The 19,851-nt window shown below is 32.0% G+C and overlaps 1 protein-coding gene across 1 annotated transcript; it reads right to left on the bottom strand.

Annotated features, from left to right (window-relative positions):
• Positions 1 to 1,665: 1,665 nt before the first annotated feature.
• LOC139512445 (uncharacterized) lies at positions 1,666 to 19,720 on the bottom strand. Its single transcript, XM_071300056.1, has 13 exons — positions 19,609 to 19,720; positions 16,797 to 17,003; positions 15,098 to 15,305; positions 14,713 to 14,760; positions 14,022 to 14,236; positions 12,139 to 12,228; positions 10,089 to 10,188; positions 8,750 to 8,895; positions 7,580 to 7,667; positions 7,147 to 7,299; positions 5,640 to 5,765; positions 3,420 to 3,528; positions 1,666 to 1,945 (listed from the first exon to the last, which is right to left on the bottom strand). The coding sequence occupies exons 1-13, from the start codon at positions 19,615 to 19,617 to the stop codon at positions 1,687 to 1,689; spliced, it is 1,758 nt and encodes a 585-aa protein (XP_071156157.1). The 5' UTR covers positions 19,618 to 19,720; the 3' UTR covers positions 1,666 to 1,686.
• Between the last annotated feature and the right edge of the window lie 131 nt (positions 19,721 to 19,851).

The raw sequence follows: 19,851 nt of genomic DNA, 5'->3' as shown, positions 1-19,851 counted from the left end.
ACCTCTATCTATAATATATAAACTCCATATAAAAGTGTTATTGAAATGCTGTTAAAAAAACCGGCTCAAACGGAAATTAAAAGTTTTCGTTATCGAAAATTGAAGTTGTCAATAGAAACTTACTATCAAGTTCTTTTAAGGTGTTATGTAAAACATGATACAGACTTGCGACATATTGCATGTTGTAGATGCAATCACACATTCACTAAAGTGAACTTACCAATGAAGGTACATTTGTATATCTATATAATTACATTAGATGTATGTTTCATTATAATACTTAATTCTGATTGGCTAACTGCACATCACATGTTATTCCTCAAGCAATTGCATCACTCAATAAAACTTTTCATTCATGATTACACGTGGTCCCACAATAAAGTGCACAGGTGAATTGAATAAAAAAGTTATAAAATTCGTGTTTTCATGATCATAGCTAAAAAATGCAATTATAAGTACTGTATTGAATGCTTCTTTTTGTAACCTCATAGGATTGTAAAAGCGTTGACCGTGTGCACATTTTTAGAATGAAGCGCTTCCGCGAATGTACTTCGGTCAACGCTTTAACACCCCAATGAATTTACAAAAAGAAGCATTCAATTCTTAAATACTAGTCAAACTTGAAAATTATGCACACTACTATATATCCTCTTTGCTATCTTGGGAAGCATCTTCAAGAGAATAGAAGAACAAGATGGCGAGGATGGAAGCATAGTTTAATTTCATTTAATGCCGTTCTAAATATGACACGAGGCACGATGTTCGTTTCTGATAACCTTTTGTTATGTTGGAAATTATTATTTTCCCGTCATAAAACAGGATATTTGAGGCTCTATTTAACTCAACTTCTTTTAATTTGTCGATAACTTAGAAATTAGAAATACTAGTGTAAAGGTGTTACAAAGTAATAAAAAAAAAACATTGCATGAAGGGAGATACTTGTTGTGTCTTTTTCATCTATATGTTGTATTTTTTTGTTGTTCGCATGAACATTTCATTCAAACCGCCCATAACCCGTGTAGTTCATGTTAAAACTTGGCTTGTTGATAACATGGCTTTTTGTAACGTGAAAATAAGGTTCGATGGAGCATTTTGCAGACCTAGCAATGTTATGTTTTTGTGCAAGTAATGTCACTGTAATTTAGGTTTCGAATTCCTTATTTGTGTATAAAATTTCGAAGGAACTTAAAACAGAACTTTAATTGTTCATTATTTTATAATATAGTAAATGATCGACCTAATAGTGATGTGTGGGGTTTAAAAGTTAATTATCAGTTTATATATTAAAGTAAATCACACAATTGTGTTTCTTGAAGCTTTGTCTTTCGGTGTCATTAACATTAATCTCCAGACCCGTTGCAGCCATATTTTTGTCTTCAAAGGTAAAACTTATTTTGTATAAATTTTTATAGACTCGTTTACAATATAGAGAAAGAAGATACAGAAGGGATAATTCAACACCATTTAAAAAATACAACAATATAATTGTATAATATGATCAATATAATTAGTTGAAGTTCACTTTCAACCTATTTGGATGGATCATCCGTTTTCCTTATCATGTTTTGTCTATTGTTGTTTAACTGCAAGAAGATATTGCAGCTTTTAAGTATTTGAATCTAAATTAGAATAGATTTCAGAAATAATAAAAAAGACAAATAAAAATTACAAGAATCATATTTTATTTTATTTTCCAACACCTATATTTATACCCCCGCCTACTTTGAGGGGCGTGTAGTAACAATAGTCTAAATTAACTCCTTTTCCACTGATGGTAGTATGTGAAGGCGAGTTGTGGATGAAAATATGTTGTTTTGTTGGGTAAAGAAATTGCTGTTCCTTAAACTCCATACCATCTACACGTTGACAACCATGTGTATATTTCAAAAGATAGAATGGCTTGGCTGTTGGTAAGTATATTCGATCTAAATAGGAACCATCCGATCTGTAAAAATTCAAAACAAGTACTCTTAAAGTTTTCAACAATACAGAACTATTTTGTATTATAGTAGACATGACTATAATCTGAGAATAAACGAAAAACTGAAAATGATTCCTATACATCTTGTTTATTGCGTACAAACTGTACATTCTAATATGACGTGCGTCTTTCGCTTGGTGAATTGGCCCATGCTCTAAATCCAATAATATTTGTTTGAACATGCGTATATTGACTACTGCAGAATAATGAATTTAATCAAATTGGCATGCATTTATAATAGATTTCATTAACTTAAAACATTTCCAAACTATTAAATTATGCACATGTTGTTTCAAATTAATTTATGATGAGTGTAATGTGTTGCAATTCGAAAATAACATATTTGGATATAGGAAGATGTGGTGTGAGTGCCAATGAGATACGAAAACCGTTCATGCTGGCTATTCAAAACTCCTCCCTCTGAAAAAAATCACATTGTTAATCGTTTGCTTGTTTATAAACAAAAAAGGGAGGTTCATGGAAGAGACCGCAACCAGAAGCTCTACACTAATACACACCAGACATAGAAATCAACTTAATTGTCCTAATCAGAATCGAAATAATGGACGCATGCTATACTTTATTGTAGTTTTAACATGGGTAATGGATAGGCATTATGTTCGTGTTATTTTAGCCCTCACTATCGTCAGGGCAAAAATAATCACGATTATAATGCCTACCCAAGTTAAAACTATAATAAATTATAGCTTGCATCAATTATTTCGTAAATATTCCCAGAAAAAAATGTTTATTCAGTGAAAATGGTTGTCATACTATACAAAAAAAACATATAATGAACTAAAAAAAAAATTACAAAACTAACAAAGGCCAGATGCTCTGACTTGGGACAGGTGCAAGCAAACATGCGATGGGTTTAAAAATGTTTTGTGATATCTCAATTCTCCCCCTTAATCCCTAGCCAATGTAGAATAAACAAACACACAGCAATTTGCACAGTAAAACTAAGTTTAAAAGAATTCCGAGTCCGATGTCAGAATGGATAACAAGAGAAACCAAGCAAAATGACTTCATCATATGAATAAAAAGAATGTTGAAAAATGAAATCGAAAAAATTATTGAAGTTGAATGTTTGAAAGAAAAATCCGCGAACACCAACTTGACATCCAAATAAATGTATAATGCTGCTTTGTGAACAAATGAATTCATCTCGAATAAGTCAACGTTTATCTTGTGCACTTTTTCCTGTTCTTTTCATGCTTTTTTGAATTGTTGGATGCCTCCCACGTTTGTTGCACAACTCTTCCCATACTTTAAATTATGGTATCGATCATACCTGCCGATCATTTTCAAGAAGCAAATATCGTGCATAATAAAACAGTAGCATACGTTTACATCCAACAACATACTTTATTTGCTTTGGTAACATGCCTTTAAATATATAATAACACCCATTTAAATAACAAACTATTATATATACCTGCAGCAATACTTGTATTGGGCACCCATTTTATATTCTACATGCGGAGTAACACCAACTGTTATAGGATGAACGCTGTCCTGATATCTGATGGAAGATGATGTAAAACCTATTCAAATGTAAAAACGGTTTTTAATTAACAAAAAAATATGAACCATAGATTTTAGGGCAACAAATTGGAGACCAACGCTAAAATCTTTTCACATACACAGTGCATAGTCATATAATCGGTCAGTTTGGAGCTTAATGGGAAACTCAAATATTAATGGTTTATTTATTGACTTAAAACAAATAAGTTAAACTTTAAATTTATAATTATAAACAAGAAACAAACTGAGGATTTTTGTAGAAGGGCGTGCAGATCAAAGAAGGTGTGCTATTTCTCTTTTTAAACCTGTAAATGGTTCATGCACACACGCGTGCATGATATAGAGAAAGTTCACAAAACCAAGGTACTACTGGAACAACGGGTCAGGATGATTTTGGATTCTTTCCGATAAGTGTGTTTATTTATGGAACAAATAACGCTATTTGATTTTATAACCCTGTATACCCCCATTCTCCATGTGAAATTATAATTGTTTTGAATAGACATTGAAAGACAAAATTTCTTTTTTGTGACGTTTGCATTTTCTGACGCCCAACACTCGAAACACGGAATGTGTTTTTTAATTTGATACATGTAGATGCTTTTTGTGTTTTTTTGTATATGTTTGTTTGTCTTGAGATTGTAACACAGTGATGACTGCTGTAACCATATTTTGACTAGTTTACCGATTATGTCTGTTTTGTTCACGCATCGTTGTAAAAATAAAGGAATTTGATGCGACTGTCATACAAGTGAGAAGTTCAGCGCTATAAACCCAGGTTCAATCCATCATTTTCTACATTTGAAAATGCTTTTAACAAGTCAGGAACTTGATAGTTGTCCACTCGTTTGATGTGATTTATCCTTTGCTTTTGCCATTTGATTAGGAACTTTCCTTTTGAATTTTCCTCGGAGGTCAGTATTTTTGTGATTTTAATTTTTTCATATTTGGTCGACTTTTGCGAAGTGCTTTCTTTTTACCTGAGAAGAGATTTTAATATCTGTATTATGAATAACGCTATTAAATGAATCGATGTCTGATGTATCAAAATTTAAAGAACACACCACATCAAAAACAGAACTAAGTTGTTTATTGGTCAAGTAGCCGTTTGCAAAGTTCTGGACTGAGATGGTCAAAACATAAGATAAAGTTATCCAATTGACAAACATCTTAATCCGAGGTTAAGTTTTGACCTATGATTAATGTTGATTGCTCAAAATCTAACCATTGAATAAAGTTCATTAACTGCTCTATATATTATAGCGACCAAAATTACCCGGCTCACTTATAATCCACTGGATAAATACAAAAGTGGCTGCAAGACTTGTCCATAATGGTGACAGAGACATGACAAACAAGTACATGTAGTTTATCGCCATTTAGACTCTTAAGGTTGACATGGACTTAGCCGTGCCTGTACCAGCCCAGTAGCCAGTACTTCGGTACTAGCATGAAAATACGGATTGTTTTTGTGTTATTAAAATTAGCTGTTACAAAATGTTAGAAATTTATATAAATTAAGGAATGTATCTCCCTCATGCAAAGCTCTGATTCCTTTCACAGATTTTTGCTATACATTTTGGACCTTTTGGATTATAGCTCTTCATTTTTTATACAAGCTTTGGATTTCAAATATTTTGGCCTAGAGCATCACTGAAGAGACATGTATTGTCAAAATGCGCATCTGGTGCAGGAAAATTGGTACCGTTAATGTTATTTATTGAAACCATCTTTTAATTTTTTCAATATATACAGTTGTTGTGCACCTCCTGTTGTGTTTGCCGTAAGAAAATCATGTTTACGCTACCGTACAAATTTATATTTTGCTTTCCTCCTAAATCTCTAATCAGAAATCTCCACCATACAATGCACAAAAAAAAAACAACATTAGGCTTTTTGTTCCCTCGTTTCAGTTATTTTTTCGTTTTCCCTAATCTCCGGTTGTTTAATCACATTAGGTATGTTTGATGGACATATTTTTTCACTATTGTCCCTTATACTGCTTGTTTAACGTTCCAGATAAGCGTTTTAAAAATAGTATATAGTTTTGTATGACCGTGAATGATTCAAAGTATCTTTTGTATTGTAGTGAACCGTTTTGAATTATTGGTAAATGCCTATCTTAACTTACCAATAGGACAATCAGAATCTTGCTGAAATAAACAATAGTCTCCCTTACTCCAAATTAACTCATCTTTTGATTCAGCTCGTTCCTTCGCACAGTAATTCAGCGTAAAAGATGATTGTTCAACGTCGCCTGAATGAATAATTCTTAGATTCAAACATTTATGCTAAATATATTTTTATTTTTTAGTCTTCTTACAACATACGTTTGTCCATACTTTTCTAAAGTAAAAATCAAATCAAGAGTATAAAAACAATAAATATAACGAAAAAAACACTGAAATAATGAATGTAGGCAACAATCCCAACAAAAAGACTGACTGTCGGAAAGTTCCACGTTATGATTTCCCCGAGATATGAAAATGGTATTTGGTATTTGTTTAAACTACATTCAAAACAGAAGTACTTGGGGGAGGCCTTAGTGATGTCAATATAAATTTCAAGAATTGTAGTCGGTGACATTACAGTTATCTTTTCGAATTGGATATCTTTTAGATACAAATATATTCTTTAGAGTGCATTTAAATCGGGTATATTATATGTTATTCAGGTCTCAGACAGGGTATATACTGTGACATTCCCGGCTTAGAGTTTATATCCCCTGAGCCGAAGGCGAAGGGGATATAAGCCCTAAGCCGGGAATGTCACAGTATATACCCTGTCTGAGACCTGAATTACACATATATTACGGATTACCCCTGACTTAATGTTATTTTCCAGTGACGGTATTTGTTGAACATTCACAATGCAGCATATATATGCATTACATGTTACTTTATTGTCTTTTTAATTTTTTGAGTAATCCATTTAAATGCACATTTTTATCTTGACAATTTTTTTCCCCGTTAAAAAATGATTTCAATAAAGTTTTTAGATATTATATATTGTGTTTGTATGTGTGTGTGGCTTTGTTTTTTACAACACCTATATTGAAAAACCCAACCTGATATGTTCGGCATACGTGAAGGATTTTATAATTTGCTGTGAACATAATTTTATTGTGTATGCAATAATTTATAATAACACTTTCAATATTAAGTTTAAGTATTAAAAGTGTAAATTGCGTGATTTTGTATTAAAAATGTATTATTGACTGAAGCACGTCATTATTTTCCCTCTGTGAGCCTTTGACATTCCTTAGTGTTCTGTATAGCTTTTGACTACGTCACATAGAAACCGGTGTTATGATGACGTTATTGAGGTTCCAATTGGGGATAAAAACGTCGTATATACCCCGGCAGTTTCCTGAATATATACTGACATCTCTGTGTTGTTATCCAATCACAAACCTCGACACATTTGTAATCCGTAATATAACAATATATTCTGCTGGTTCGAATAACATTTAAAAGAATTATGTGCTACGATAATTAACATACTTCTCATGACTCAACTTAAAGATTGATTCTGTTTAACATTTTCATTGTCAGTAATGATACATTGAGAAAAAAAAAGGTTCAACTATCTGATAACCTTATTGTATTTTTATCATATATATCAAAATATATACCAACCTTCAAACGAGTTCATTGCTGACATCTGTGCACCCGTCATATTTACCATGATTCGACCTTCTGACCATTTGAAAGTTCCAGGACACCCTGCGGTTGGTTTTTGAAGTGAGTAAGTTCCTTTTGGCCACTGAAGAGGTATCTCTAACTTGCTATCTGAATGTGTAGACAACAATGTTGTCATCATGTGTAGAACAGCCACCTATTACAAAGGGTTTCATGGAAATATAAAATACTGGGAACTCCTTTAGTTGTAGTGAAGCCAACCTATTTTTACATTAAGTAATTCTTAAATGAAAAAAAAAACAATTGCGGAAAAATTATAGAAGCTAAAAGGGTGAAAACTATCGTTATCAAAATAAGTCAATTGTGTAATTCGTTATGTCCACACAGTTCATCTCGTACTTAATAAGAAAACAAATGTTTGCATACATACCAACAGGATGCTTTGCACTTTTACGGTAAGGATAAAATTTCAAAGCTTGGACCATATTTGCCTGCCATTTTGGTAACAGCGACGTAGCCTACAAAAAATATGGTCAAAATCACAAATACCTTTTTTGTCAGTAAAAACTAATTTCAATAGTTCGCTAACGCTTGCTGATAATTTGATCACCTTTAAGATCGACTATTATATTATTTGTTTGTGCTTTTCTCTGTTATGAATGTTCTTGTGCGTGTTTCTGTAACGTATTGATGTAATTTTAGCGATATCTTTTTTAACATTGTCATTAATCAGGAGGCCCAGCTTCAACCCACAATTTTTTTCCTTAACATGTCCTGTACAATGTCAGGAATATGGCAGTTGCTATCAAATAGATCGTTTCCATGTGTGTTGTTTGTTTTTGTTGCACTTCGGTGTTTCTGTTGTTCCTTTGTTTTCCTCTTATATTTGATGTGTTTCCTTCGGTTTTGGTTTGAAACCAGGATTTGTTTTCACTCAATTGATTTATGACTTTTATACACCAGTATACGTCTGTTGCCTTTATTTAAAAAACTTTATTTGTTGGTAAATATTAATTTATCTACTAGTAATTGCATTTATAAACTCAATTTGGCAACATCAAACACTAGGTAAATTGGAAAGCAATTTAATCAAAGAATAATTGAATTTCTAAAATAAGGTATAGACAGTTTATAAGAATTTGTTTTCTCTATTAAAAAAAAACCTTTTTGTGTCAGTTGTGATATGGTGTCTCCTAATGGTATAAAGTTAACAAAGGTCCCAGGCGAATAATTAAATAAGCCAGGCGCGCGTGTCGTCTACATAAGACTCATCGGTGACGCGCAGATCAAAATAGTTATATAGCCAAACATTTACAAAGTTGAAGAGCATTAATTGTGGACCCAAAATTCCAAAAACAATGTGCCAAATACGACTAAGGTAATCTATGCCTGGGATAAAAAAAAATACTTAAAACCTCATTCTTGTATACAGGAAATTAAAAAAAAAGGACCATATAAATAATATTCATGTCAACACAGAAGTGATGACTACTGGGCTATTGATAATCTCTTTGACGAAACGTACACCTAGAGTGGCATCAACCCAATCGTGTAAATAGTTATCAGAGGTACCAGGCTTATAAAATTTAACTATTCTTACATCATTTCCACAAACACCTTGTGAAATGTAGTACGACAGGTAAAACCAGTATTTAGAATCTAAAATGCTGTCAATTGTAACCATAGTCATCTCAACCTCGTCATTATACATTGGATTGCCCACACCAAAAGCGTCGTGGTATTGACCTTAAAATATACACAGATAAGCCATACCTTGAAACATATAAAGATATGCCAGGATCATCACAGAGATACAAGTATTGAGTATATACAATGTACAATTAACCATTTACAATCTTTTTTGTGCATACTATCTGCTATACAAAATCCTTTACACATGTTTTTTCAAGGCTCTTTATGTGAATGACTGTGGAGATAATGAATTGTGTTTGTAAATTGGTTTTGTTTTATTTAGCAATCGCTTATCCTGCAATGACTCTCATTGAAAATTGACTTTCTTTTTATTTATCAATTCATCAAGTATCTGTATGTCAAAATATATTGTCAAACGTGTTCAACAAGATTCAAGTCAAGACACAAAATAAATATAAATATACAAAAATATATAAAACGTCAACGCTTTAAGCGACTTCTGGATTACTATTCAACTTTGCAAAATATTTTTCACGAATAAAGATTTTCGTCTTATGTAGCAAAAAGCCCAAAGTCTGTGTGTTGCTGTTTTTACCATTGTGAATAAGTTTCATAAAATTTGGATGAAGAAAACTGAAGTCAAAGTGTGAAAAAATGCATTTTTCCGAGTTATAAAGGAGCATATCTCTTGAACAGTCAGTGATTCACTGTCCAAACTAAAAATCTGTTTGTAAGTCTTGGTTCTAAACATTACATATGAATTGAAGAATTGCGTGAGGTAAACTGCAGTTAGAGTGTGTTCAAAACACTGGGATCGACATATAGACAGACGGAAAGACAGGTATAAGGACAAGGGTAACGTTTAATGCCCCGTTGCCTACGGAGGTTTCATAAAAATTTAAGACTGATTTCATTTTTTATATACGTTTGCATGGTTAGTCATACAATTATCGTATATAAAATGTATGACACATTCGGCGTTTTATTCTTGCTTAGCCTATTTTTTAAAGAAATATTTTTTATCAAGACCTCCACACACACAGATCAATGGTATGCAACTAAATAAACCGTCTTTAGCATTATAATTTAATAATTAAACAAATATTGGAATCATATATACACGACAATCTCTTTTGGAAAGAATTTTGCTAATGTTTAGATCGCTGCATTTTTATAAGACCTACCCAGTTTGAACTCAAACATGCACCTATTAATGGAAGACTAAATGTAAAGAAATAGTAAACAAGTTATGAGATATTACATTTAAAATTGATCATTGTAATTACCAACTAAATATCTATATTCTGGTCTATATTTGAAGTTATTCATGTTTACAGTTAAAACATCCTGGGTTCCATTTGTACTTCGTAGAACATCTTGTGTCGCCTAAAGTATAGAGTTTGTAAATCTTACAAAAACAAGAAGGTATCATATGTGAGCACAATGGACAAAAATACGAGGTAAGGTAATTTTGAAGAATACCTAGTTTAGTGGCTTAGAGGTTTATCTATCTATAAACTAGGTTCAATTCACCTTTTTCACATAAAAAGTCGAGAATATGACAGCTTTGTAACATTTGTTGCGAGTGTTTTAACTTTTTGATTTTGCTTTTGAATAATGGAGTTTAATTTTTGAATTTGTATTGGAGCTCGATATTTTTGATATTTCACACTGTACAGACATCTCCATCGTTAATTGATTTATGCAATCCTGATGGTGATTTATTCAGAATAACGCTGCGGACGTACACATTGAATAATATTATATTAATTTACAGGAACTGTGTCAATACCACAGCTGATGGATTTTTCGTCCCTGAGGGTATCGTCAGTGCATAAACAAAATTGCTACATTTTCCGATGATATCTTAAGAAATTTTAAAGACACTAAGGTTTAACTTCCTCAATCAAAGTTGACCTTAATGAAATTTTTCTAATGGTTTAGGATCTTGTTTGTCATAAAGCTTTTCGCCTGTTTAGGACTAGCACATCCTTGGCTTTAAAAATTGGATTTGAGCGTTCCTGAAGAAGGTAAATCACGAAAAGCTATTCGTTCGAAAAAAAATGAGTGTAATTTTCATTTTACTTATTGATTGATGACTTTATGATGCAGGCATTACGTGTAACCCTTATCCTGGCACAACTTTTAGGAATTTTAGATCCTCAATACTCTTCAACTTTGTACTTGTTTGGCTTAAAATCCTTTTGATATGAGCGTCACTGATGAGTTTTATGTAGAAGAAACGAGTGTCTGGCGTACACAATTATAATCCTGGTACCTTATATAACTAATTATTCTCCAACAAGAACTTTTTCCATAGATACTTTTATCGTGATGTCCTTCTTTAGCTTATACGCTTTGTATATTATGGCATTTTGTTTTCTTTGTTGGCATAGTTTTTTTTCTTATGAAAATGATTAAGATTATAACACAATGTTGACTGTTGTACCCATATTTTTGTCATTTTTACCTATTTTGTCTGTTTGTTTTATTCGCACATTGTCTTCAATATAATGTTATTTAATGCGACTGTCATACAAGTTAGAGGTTTAGCTCGCTATAAAAGGAAGTTTAATCCGCCATTCAGTATTTATGGAAATGCCTGTATCAAGTCAGGATTATGTCAGTTGTTTTCCATTTGTTTGATGTGTTTGAGATCTTGATCTTGCCATTTGATAAGTGATTGTCCGTTTTGTATTTTCCTTGGAGTTTAGTATTTTTGTTATTTTACTTTATAATGTTGTTTTGCATATGTCAGTAGCAAACCAATGATTTCAAATAAACAATAGAAAAACAAATCGGCATTGTGAGAACCGGAAATATTACTAAACTGTATATTCAGTCAGCTGGCGGATTCATTTTAAAAACAGCTTTTGCATTAACATGCATTTAAATTTTCCTTTACACAAAACATAAATATTCCTGTAGCAAGAAATTTTAAAACAATTGAAGAGCCTTCAAATTAATCATGCTTCCGGGTTTAGATTTTTACACATACGTCACTATTGACGACACATGTGTCATTGTTATTGTCAACCCGAAAAAGATAGCACACATGCAATAATTTTCGGATGGTTTGTTACCCGATTGTGTTTAGAGATACTGATATAATTGAAATTTGTGCTGTATCAACGACTGCAATGTTGTTATCTTATGTGCGAATTCGAAGTTTTAAACATATTGTAATATAGGGAGACAATGTCAAACAGTCTGTTTGCGACTTGAACTTTAATTTTAATGATGCTTTATATGCAAATATATTTTAAACGGAATAGCAACTAGCATTTTTTGCAACGTTATCTATAATAGTTATGGAAACAAAGTAACACAACTTACATTAGCCAGAAGGTAACTAAAGTATTTGTCCCGAGTTGTCAGGTATCTATATGTAATCTTCTTTCCAACCTCTACTTCTGTTATCATGTGCTGTTATATAAATTTGTTAATGAAATATGACTAAGAGTTCTCAATTTAAAATAACTTCAAAAGGAATTTGGTCTTAGTCAATCAAGTATGTACCTCACAATATTATGGTGTAACCATGAACATCGAATTGAGCTAACAATTTGATTGCTGATTTAGCAAATGTATGTCGATCCATCAACATAATTTAAACTAAAGCTGCTAACGGCTAGCCGACCGTCTTCCAGTGCCATTTATCATTCGATTATATTAACTGTGTTGTTCCAAAGTATAGCCTTTTCAGTCGGGTGATGCCTTATCTCGTCTGCCTTAACGTTTATATTTCCTGACGTTATACACGCGAAGCTATGCATGTGGTTTTTAAATTTGATACATGTTTTTTGTTCATTTTAGTTAAATATTTGTTGTTTTGAGATTGTGACACAATGATAACTGCTGTATCCATATTGTGACTATTTAACCTATTGTCTGTTTTGTTCACACATCGTTGTAAATATAATGGAATTTGATGCGACTGTCATTATACAAGTGAGAGGATTAGCGCTATAAAACCAGGTTCAATCCACCATTTTCTACATTTGAAAATGCCTGTGCCAATTCAGGAATATGACAGTTGTTGTCCATCCGTTTGATGTGTTTTATCATTTGATTTTGCAATTTGATTAGGGACTTTCCGTTTTGAATTTTGATTGTAACAGCAAGGGATAGATGTTCACAGTCAGTTTCAATATAATTACGTCTTACGTCATACCTTATTCTATACAATGTAAGCAGTGTGTTTGTGAGCACTGAAGAGTAATTGTTTGCACTTTGCAATTTTTTGAATTTAAAAAAAAAACATTATCAAATTGTATTTAGTGAGGCGACAGTTTTATGAAAATTTTGTTAAGAAGGACATTGGTTTTAGATGCGACATTTTTATCAGATTTCTGTTAGTGAGGCAATTATTATAAGATGCGAATGTTCTATCTGAATCATGTAAAGGTCACTTAGAAAATTGACATGTTTGTCAACAGATTTCCTGATAAGACATGTTTGCATACAACTATCAGAATTTAAGTGAGTGCTTGAATCTAATATACCCAGGTGAACTTGAGATTATGGATATTACAGAAACAAGAAACTCTGCTTGTTATCTTTACCTTTTACTCATTATCGACACGGATGGACGACATTAAACTAGAATGTATGACATATACGTTGATTGAACTATCCAATTATTAACTCCGATTTCTCATCAGTTACGCATACTCTACTAGACAATGTATCCATATCTCGATTATGTTACGTTCGTGTATGTTGACACTTTTTGAATCTCATTAACGGTAGTGTGGTCTCGACAAAAAAACTCATTCAGCAGAGTTTAAAGGAAAACGACTAAAATCGACACTACATACGATGTACGGTCATCATCACGAATTTTTCAACTGATACGATGTCACTTCATAGAGCATGTTTTCACGGTCACAAATATTTGGTAAATTATAGTTGTCTGTTATGTGATATGTGAATTTACCGCGATGTACGGACTCATATGGAAGGTGATAAATGCAAAGCATAGAAGGCTTAATCTGTAGAAACATCCAGTTATTCATCTGAGTATTTGCTTAACTGGATTTGTAACTTTGTAATTTAATTATTAAATTTGAACATCGATAAACTAAAAAAAAACCTGATACATCTAATACAATGCAAATTATTCCCGACAGAGTTCTTTTCGAAAAGTTGTTCATATAGTTATCTTATCACAATGGTGTGAAAGTTGGAGTGAAATTCAATACATTTCAGAGACTTACCGTTCCCCATTCTTCAATGAACCTCAAGTAATTTGGTAACTGATAATTTTCAGGCAGTGAACATACAGAAGCTGCAAACTCACGAGTGACTGACAGATGATCGGATTGGGCCAGGTGAGAACGCAAACGCGCATGACCCATATCGCACATTGTTGTATAGTCCTGGTACATATAGTTCAATGGTTGTGTCAGTTGGTGTGCAGCTGTTTCATATCCTAAGGAGGAAAATATTTATTAAAGACATTCGTTTCATTTTCAATTTTTTCAAAGAATATAAACTATACATAGGAATACATGTAGATATATAGTTCACATTAGATACATGTCAATATTGCTTAATCAAAATATATATCGGATTGAGTAAATGAAACGAATGTCTCATCAATATATGTAAGAAACTTTTTTTTCATTTGTCTGGAATTGAGTACTTGGTATTGATATTTAGATATGTTCAATTGAAATAATTATCGAATTATCAGAGGAAGAACCACATACAGACTGATGTAAAAAAAAATCATATTTAAGATATAAAGCAAAAAAGTAGATTCTTTCTTGTTTATATATATTTTTTTTTTACTTCATACGAATCGAGAACTTTACATTGAAATTAAGACATCTATTCTGAAGAAATTTCTTTTCTTTTCGGGATGGATATGGACCCAGATTGTATATTTCAAGATAAGTAACAAACCTGTACTTAAAGAAAACGCATATGGTCTCAGTGCAGCATCTGTAGGACCTAAAATAAGCATTATATAAGAAAAGCATTACTATTCTAATCAAACACACCAAATTTTATTCTTAACACGCAAAAACGTTCTAATTCACTATCATTTAGCTTGAAGCACTCTTAATAAGGGTAATTAAGCAACACAATCTAAAGGGCATTAACATAAAAGTAACTGTAATAAATGATGCTTAAACGATAGCTAGGAAAAAGACTTAACGACTGCGTGAGACTATAACGAAAAGAAGTAAGAAAATATCTCAAAATTTCAAAGATCAAAATCAAATTTGGTATATTTTTTAACAAACGCAATTAAAGTTTGATATTTAAAGGCTTTTAAACTACTTACCAGAAGTAGTGATTGATCCCAACAATCTATCTTGATATTGCTTTGCATTATATATAAGGTTGTAGGAATGAGACGATTGGCATGCATCTCTGTGCTCTATTTCAACTTGTACTGGAGTATTTCCAGGGCTGACTGTCATAATTTTTTGAGTTAATTTTAGTCCTGGGTCATCTCCTAAACTAGTCCATGACTCACCGTCTGGGTTGCCCTAAAAATATATCCAATGATGCTGTTACAAATATGTATCAAACTTTTGTGTCTTTTTTTTTTAGCTTTATTATTATTTTGATCTGTGCGTCACTGATGAGTCTTATGTAGACGAAACGCGCGTCTGGCGTATGCAATTATGGTGGTTCAGGAGTTGATAATTTTTCGTTTAGGGAGACAAAATGGCGTGTTAATGAACTCACTTTTTTTATATTATATGTTATATCATGAAATATTGACGTAGTTCCTTATAGAAAAAATAGAGAAATACGATGATTTAATTTTACTGAAATAAAATTGAACGTTCAGCAAAATAAACTTTTATTGGAGCGTGAAAAACTTTTTAAATTTTGAAGAAAAATGTTGTTATATTTTTTTTATTATTAAAGCCAGTTCAGCTGTACATGCAGAGTATGTAAATTCGCAAACGACCAGTCGGAAAACGAACGTTAAATCGGAATCCCATATCGGGAAAATGCAATCTTCTATACCTTATTCAGGGGTCCATAGATGCCAGTGCAAGGCGAAATGTATGGCGCTATTGACTTTCTTTTTAAAATTAGTATTTCATTTCAAAACTATCGTTTAACTCAGAAAACGAAAATCATCACGAATATTCAGCACATACAGGAATATGTATGAGCACACAATAGATTAAATTAATTAAACACACGCACACACAAAACGTGCAAAAGATTAGAATTTTGGGTCCTCAATACTCTTCAACTTTGTACAACTATTTTGATCTGAGCGACACTGTTGAGTCTTATGTAGACGAAACGCGCGTCGGGCGTAAGAAATTATAATCCTGGTACCTTTGATTACTAATATTTGCGTACGTTAATATTGCTTACACTTGGATTTTCTTTTCAATACCTGTTCGATATAACAAAACTTCACTGGTGTTAAACTGATCATCGTAATTGCAGTTACGACAATCCCAACATGGCGGAGCCAAAAACAAGTAAAATCGTCTTCTAATTTCTCCAAGTATACAGGCGTTGTTTTAAAGAAAACATTGATGGCATGCCTTTCACGTCGATATGTGAGATAATGCACAAATGAACAGAAAGCTTACTCTGGATAAACCACAAAACAAGGAAACTTTTTAAAAAGAAACATATGCGATACCAAAAAGCTAAACGAGCTAAAAAATAGACAAAGTACAGACAATTAAAAAAAGAATAAAAAAGGCAGGTAAGGAAAGCAAATATTCTTCCATCAATGATACAATCATCAAAGGAATAGACACAAACAATACAAAGCCATTCTGGAAGTACATGATATACAGGAAAACGTTGGATTATCACCATTAAAAAAGAGAGGACAGCTGATCAGTGACAGCAAAGAGAAGGTTAACATTTTAATCCAGCAATATAGATCCGTATTTTCAATTGACATATCAACAATAATATGCATCAACATACAGATACAGAAACAAATTCCATAACTACCAAATATTAACAATATTTTGTTTTCTAATTATTATTACCTGTATCAAATCGTATCCTGCTCCTATAAAATGGATAACTTGCGGATGATGAACCGGAAACTGAGGAAGCGTGGGAAATCTACCACCACCTCCTGTAACAACTGTTCCACTATTAGTACTGTTTCCCGTAATTGTTGATTGTGAAGGAAATTGGGCGGATACCAGACCAAAGTATGCGACCAACAGCAATGCCGGAACATTCATGATCTTGAAAAAAAAATTGTATAAAAGTAGTAAAATTAAAATTTGTATACAAGTTGTAACCAAAACCCTAGATTCATTAACGGCGGCATAATCTTTAACAATTTATAAGAGATCATTGAATTTATTAACATTTAGCAAGTATATACAGTCTGGTGAAAGTTGGTTACACGCCAATTATTTTGTCAATCCTTCATAGAATAAATGAAACAGAAGCAAACTTTTGAAAATATTTATGTTCATATTCCCGTATTTGGCTGATAAAAGTGCTTAGGTTTGTACCAGTTAACAAGTAGATACAGACGGGGGTAAAAGTTGTTATTTTTTATGCAGCAAAAATACTGCAATCTGATTGGTTGACTATCCCGGTGTAAGTAACACCCCACCCTTGTTCACCAGGGGATAAATAAAATTTTGCCAAATTTAAAAAAAAAATGAAATTTTGTCAAAAAAAATTAAAAAATAAAATTTTGCCAAAATAAAGAAAAAAAAATAAAATTTAGAAAAAAAAAAAATATTTAAAAAAATGCTTAATATGCTAAAACAAAAAAAAAAATAAAAAATTTCAAAAAATATTATTTTTTTTGGTTTTTTTTGTAAACTCAAAAGAACACAAATATTTTCTGAATTTTTCCAAAAATAAAGTAAAAAAGTATTTGACAATGTGCAGCAACATGGACATTGAAAAAATATTACGCTGGAAAATTTTCATCACCATTTTTACAATTTTACATCCTGATTTCAAAATGAGTAAAGGAATTGTTCATAAGAAATAATTTAATTTTGGATGTAACGCGTCTTCTGATTGGCTGACGTTATTTTGTTATGAGCCCATAGACATAATTTAGTCATGTGACCGTGACGTCATCAACGTTTTTTCATGGTTTTCTACGGTTTAAAATGTAATTTAGAATTAAATTATAAGAAATGTAATTTTTGTTCTGTCTATTCAAAATAACATAAAAATGTGGTGCACACTGTTAAATAACCCGCTACCTGCGTTATTCAGTGTACACCAAATTTTTTATGTTATTTCTTCATAGACAGAAAAAATATTACAGTCATTCCTTAAATAAATTTGTTATCTTGGTGTAATCAGGGTTGTACGGAATTTTACACCGTTGTTGAAAATTCATACACCCATTCGGCTGCGCCTCAGGGTGTATGAATTTTCAACAACGGTGTATAATTCTGTACACCCCTGATTACACCAAGATAACTAATAATACACGCAAATTAGTTTGTCAAACCTTCATAGAATATACCATACAAGCAAGCTTTTGAAAACATTTTTTTCAGCTTTCAGCATTTTTTTTATTATATTTTCAGACAGTCTGAAATTAATATTATTTGACTAAAAAGTTTTGTAAACCTTCATGGATCAATTTGAAATTTTGACAGATGCTAATCCTCAAGGCCTAGAAAGAGCATCGGAAAAGAAAGTTAGATAGTTTAAATTCTGTATTTTACTGCTTAAGAAAGCTTTTTTTACACTGAAAATTAGACGGCGAGACACAGGGTTCCGCGAAACCCTTTCGAAATTTTATAACCTTCCTCTGACATTGTGTATGCTTTTTCATTCACAAAAAATAAGCTTGATAAGAAGATCTGACTGAAGTTATTTGGACGTCGCTGCAGTAATCTCAAGTAGTCCTCCTACAAAACTATAGTTTTTCATTGATATCACAATATAGTGATACTAACAATAAACAGCGACCGCTGCTTACACATCACACTGCTGTAATGCAAATGAGTGTGAATGACAAGAAATTGGAGTAAAGTAAAACATGACACTAAAAGTATAGAACCACTAATTCAGGTCCGGTCATTTGGAATATATAAAAGTGATACATATTTGACACAAAATCATTCCTACGTTTAGAGATGTTACTTTCAAAATATGTAAAATATTTAAGTTATTTCTGTTTGAAAAGAACCAGAATCCCCTGTTGAATTAGCTGTTTTAATAATGATAAAAAAAGACTACTGTAAACAAACTTATTTTCGCGGATACTTTATTTCGCGTTAAGCCCTTTCTAGTCCACTTCGCGGCGATTTAATTTTGCGATTTTCTAATGTACTTGAGGTAGTTAAATAAGGAAAGTTCCAAGTTATACATGTTCGCGACGATTTAAATTCACGTAATATTTCTACTCGCGAAAGTCGCGAAAAATAAATCGTTCGCGAAAATAAGTTCGTTAATAATTATAACATTTTCGAAGATACTAAGTACTTATGCCTAAAACGAACGACGACAATATCAAATTAAATCGTCAAAAAGGCAAATTTTAAATTATATATTTGACACAATTATCAAGCAGTATTGAATGATTCTCCAGGTAGTCACTTGTTTGGTTTTTTCTTCAAAATAAGGCACAGTCTGACCTATAGAAAAATTCTGAATTTGCTTTGTCTTTTCCTCGTGTTGTGCGTTGTTGATAATCATTTTCATTGAACCGTAAGTGTTCTTGTCTATTTAAAGGGAAACTTTAGAAAAAAAAATCTATTTGTTTATAGTTTCCAGAGACAAATTCAATAAAAAAAGTGGTCAGTATCAAAATACGAATAATTTTGTCGAGGATTGATACAAAAATCAGGATTATTATCTTACCTCGACCATAATGACTACAACAGTAAGACAAAACTATCCAAAATGAACTAACTGTCTGATAAGGTGAAACGTGACAAATCATCAGAAAGTATTCTTGTACTATGGTTAAAAGGTCGAAAATACGATAAAAAAAATCTTCAGGTATATTCCACATTCGACAGTTCCAGGTGATTTAATTGATTGCGTAGCATAAAAAGGAAAATGTGAATCAAAGCTGATTTGATACTGAAAAGTAAAATCTCA

Source organism: Mytilus edulis, chromosome 2, assembly GCF_963676685.1.
Source record: "Mytilus edulis chromosome 2, xbMytEdul2.2, whole genome shotgun sequence".
Taxonomy (NCBI): Eukaryota; Metazoa; Mollusca; class Bivalvia; order Mytilida; family Mytilidae; genus Mytilus; species Mytilus edulis.
This window is presented reverse-complemented; position numbering and strand designations above follow the sequence as displayed.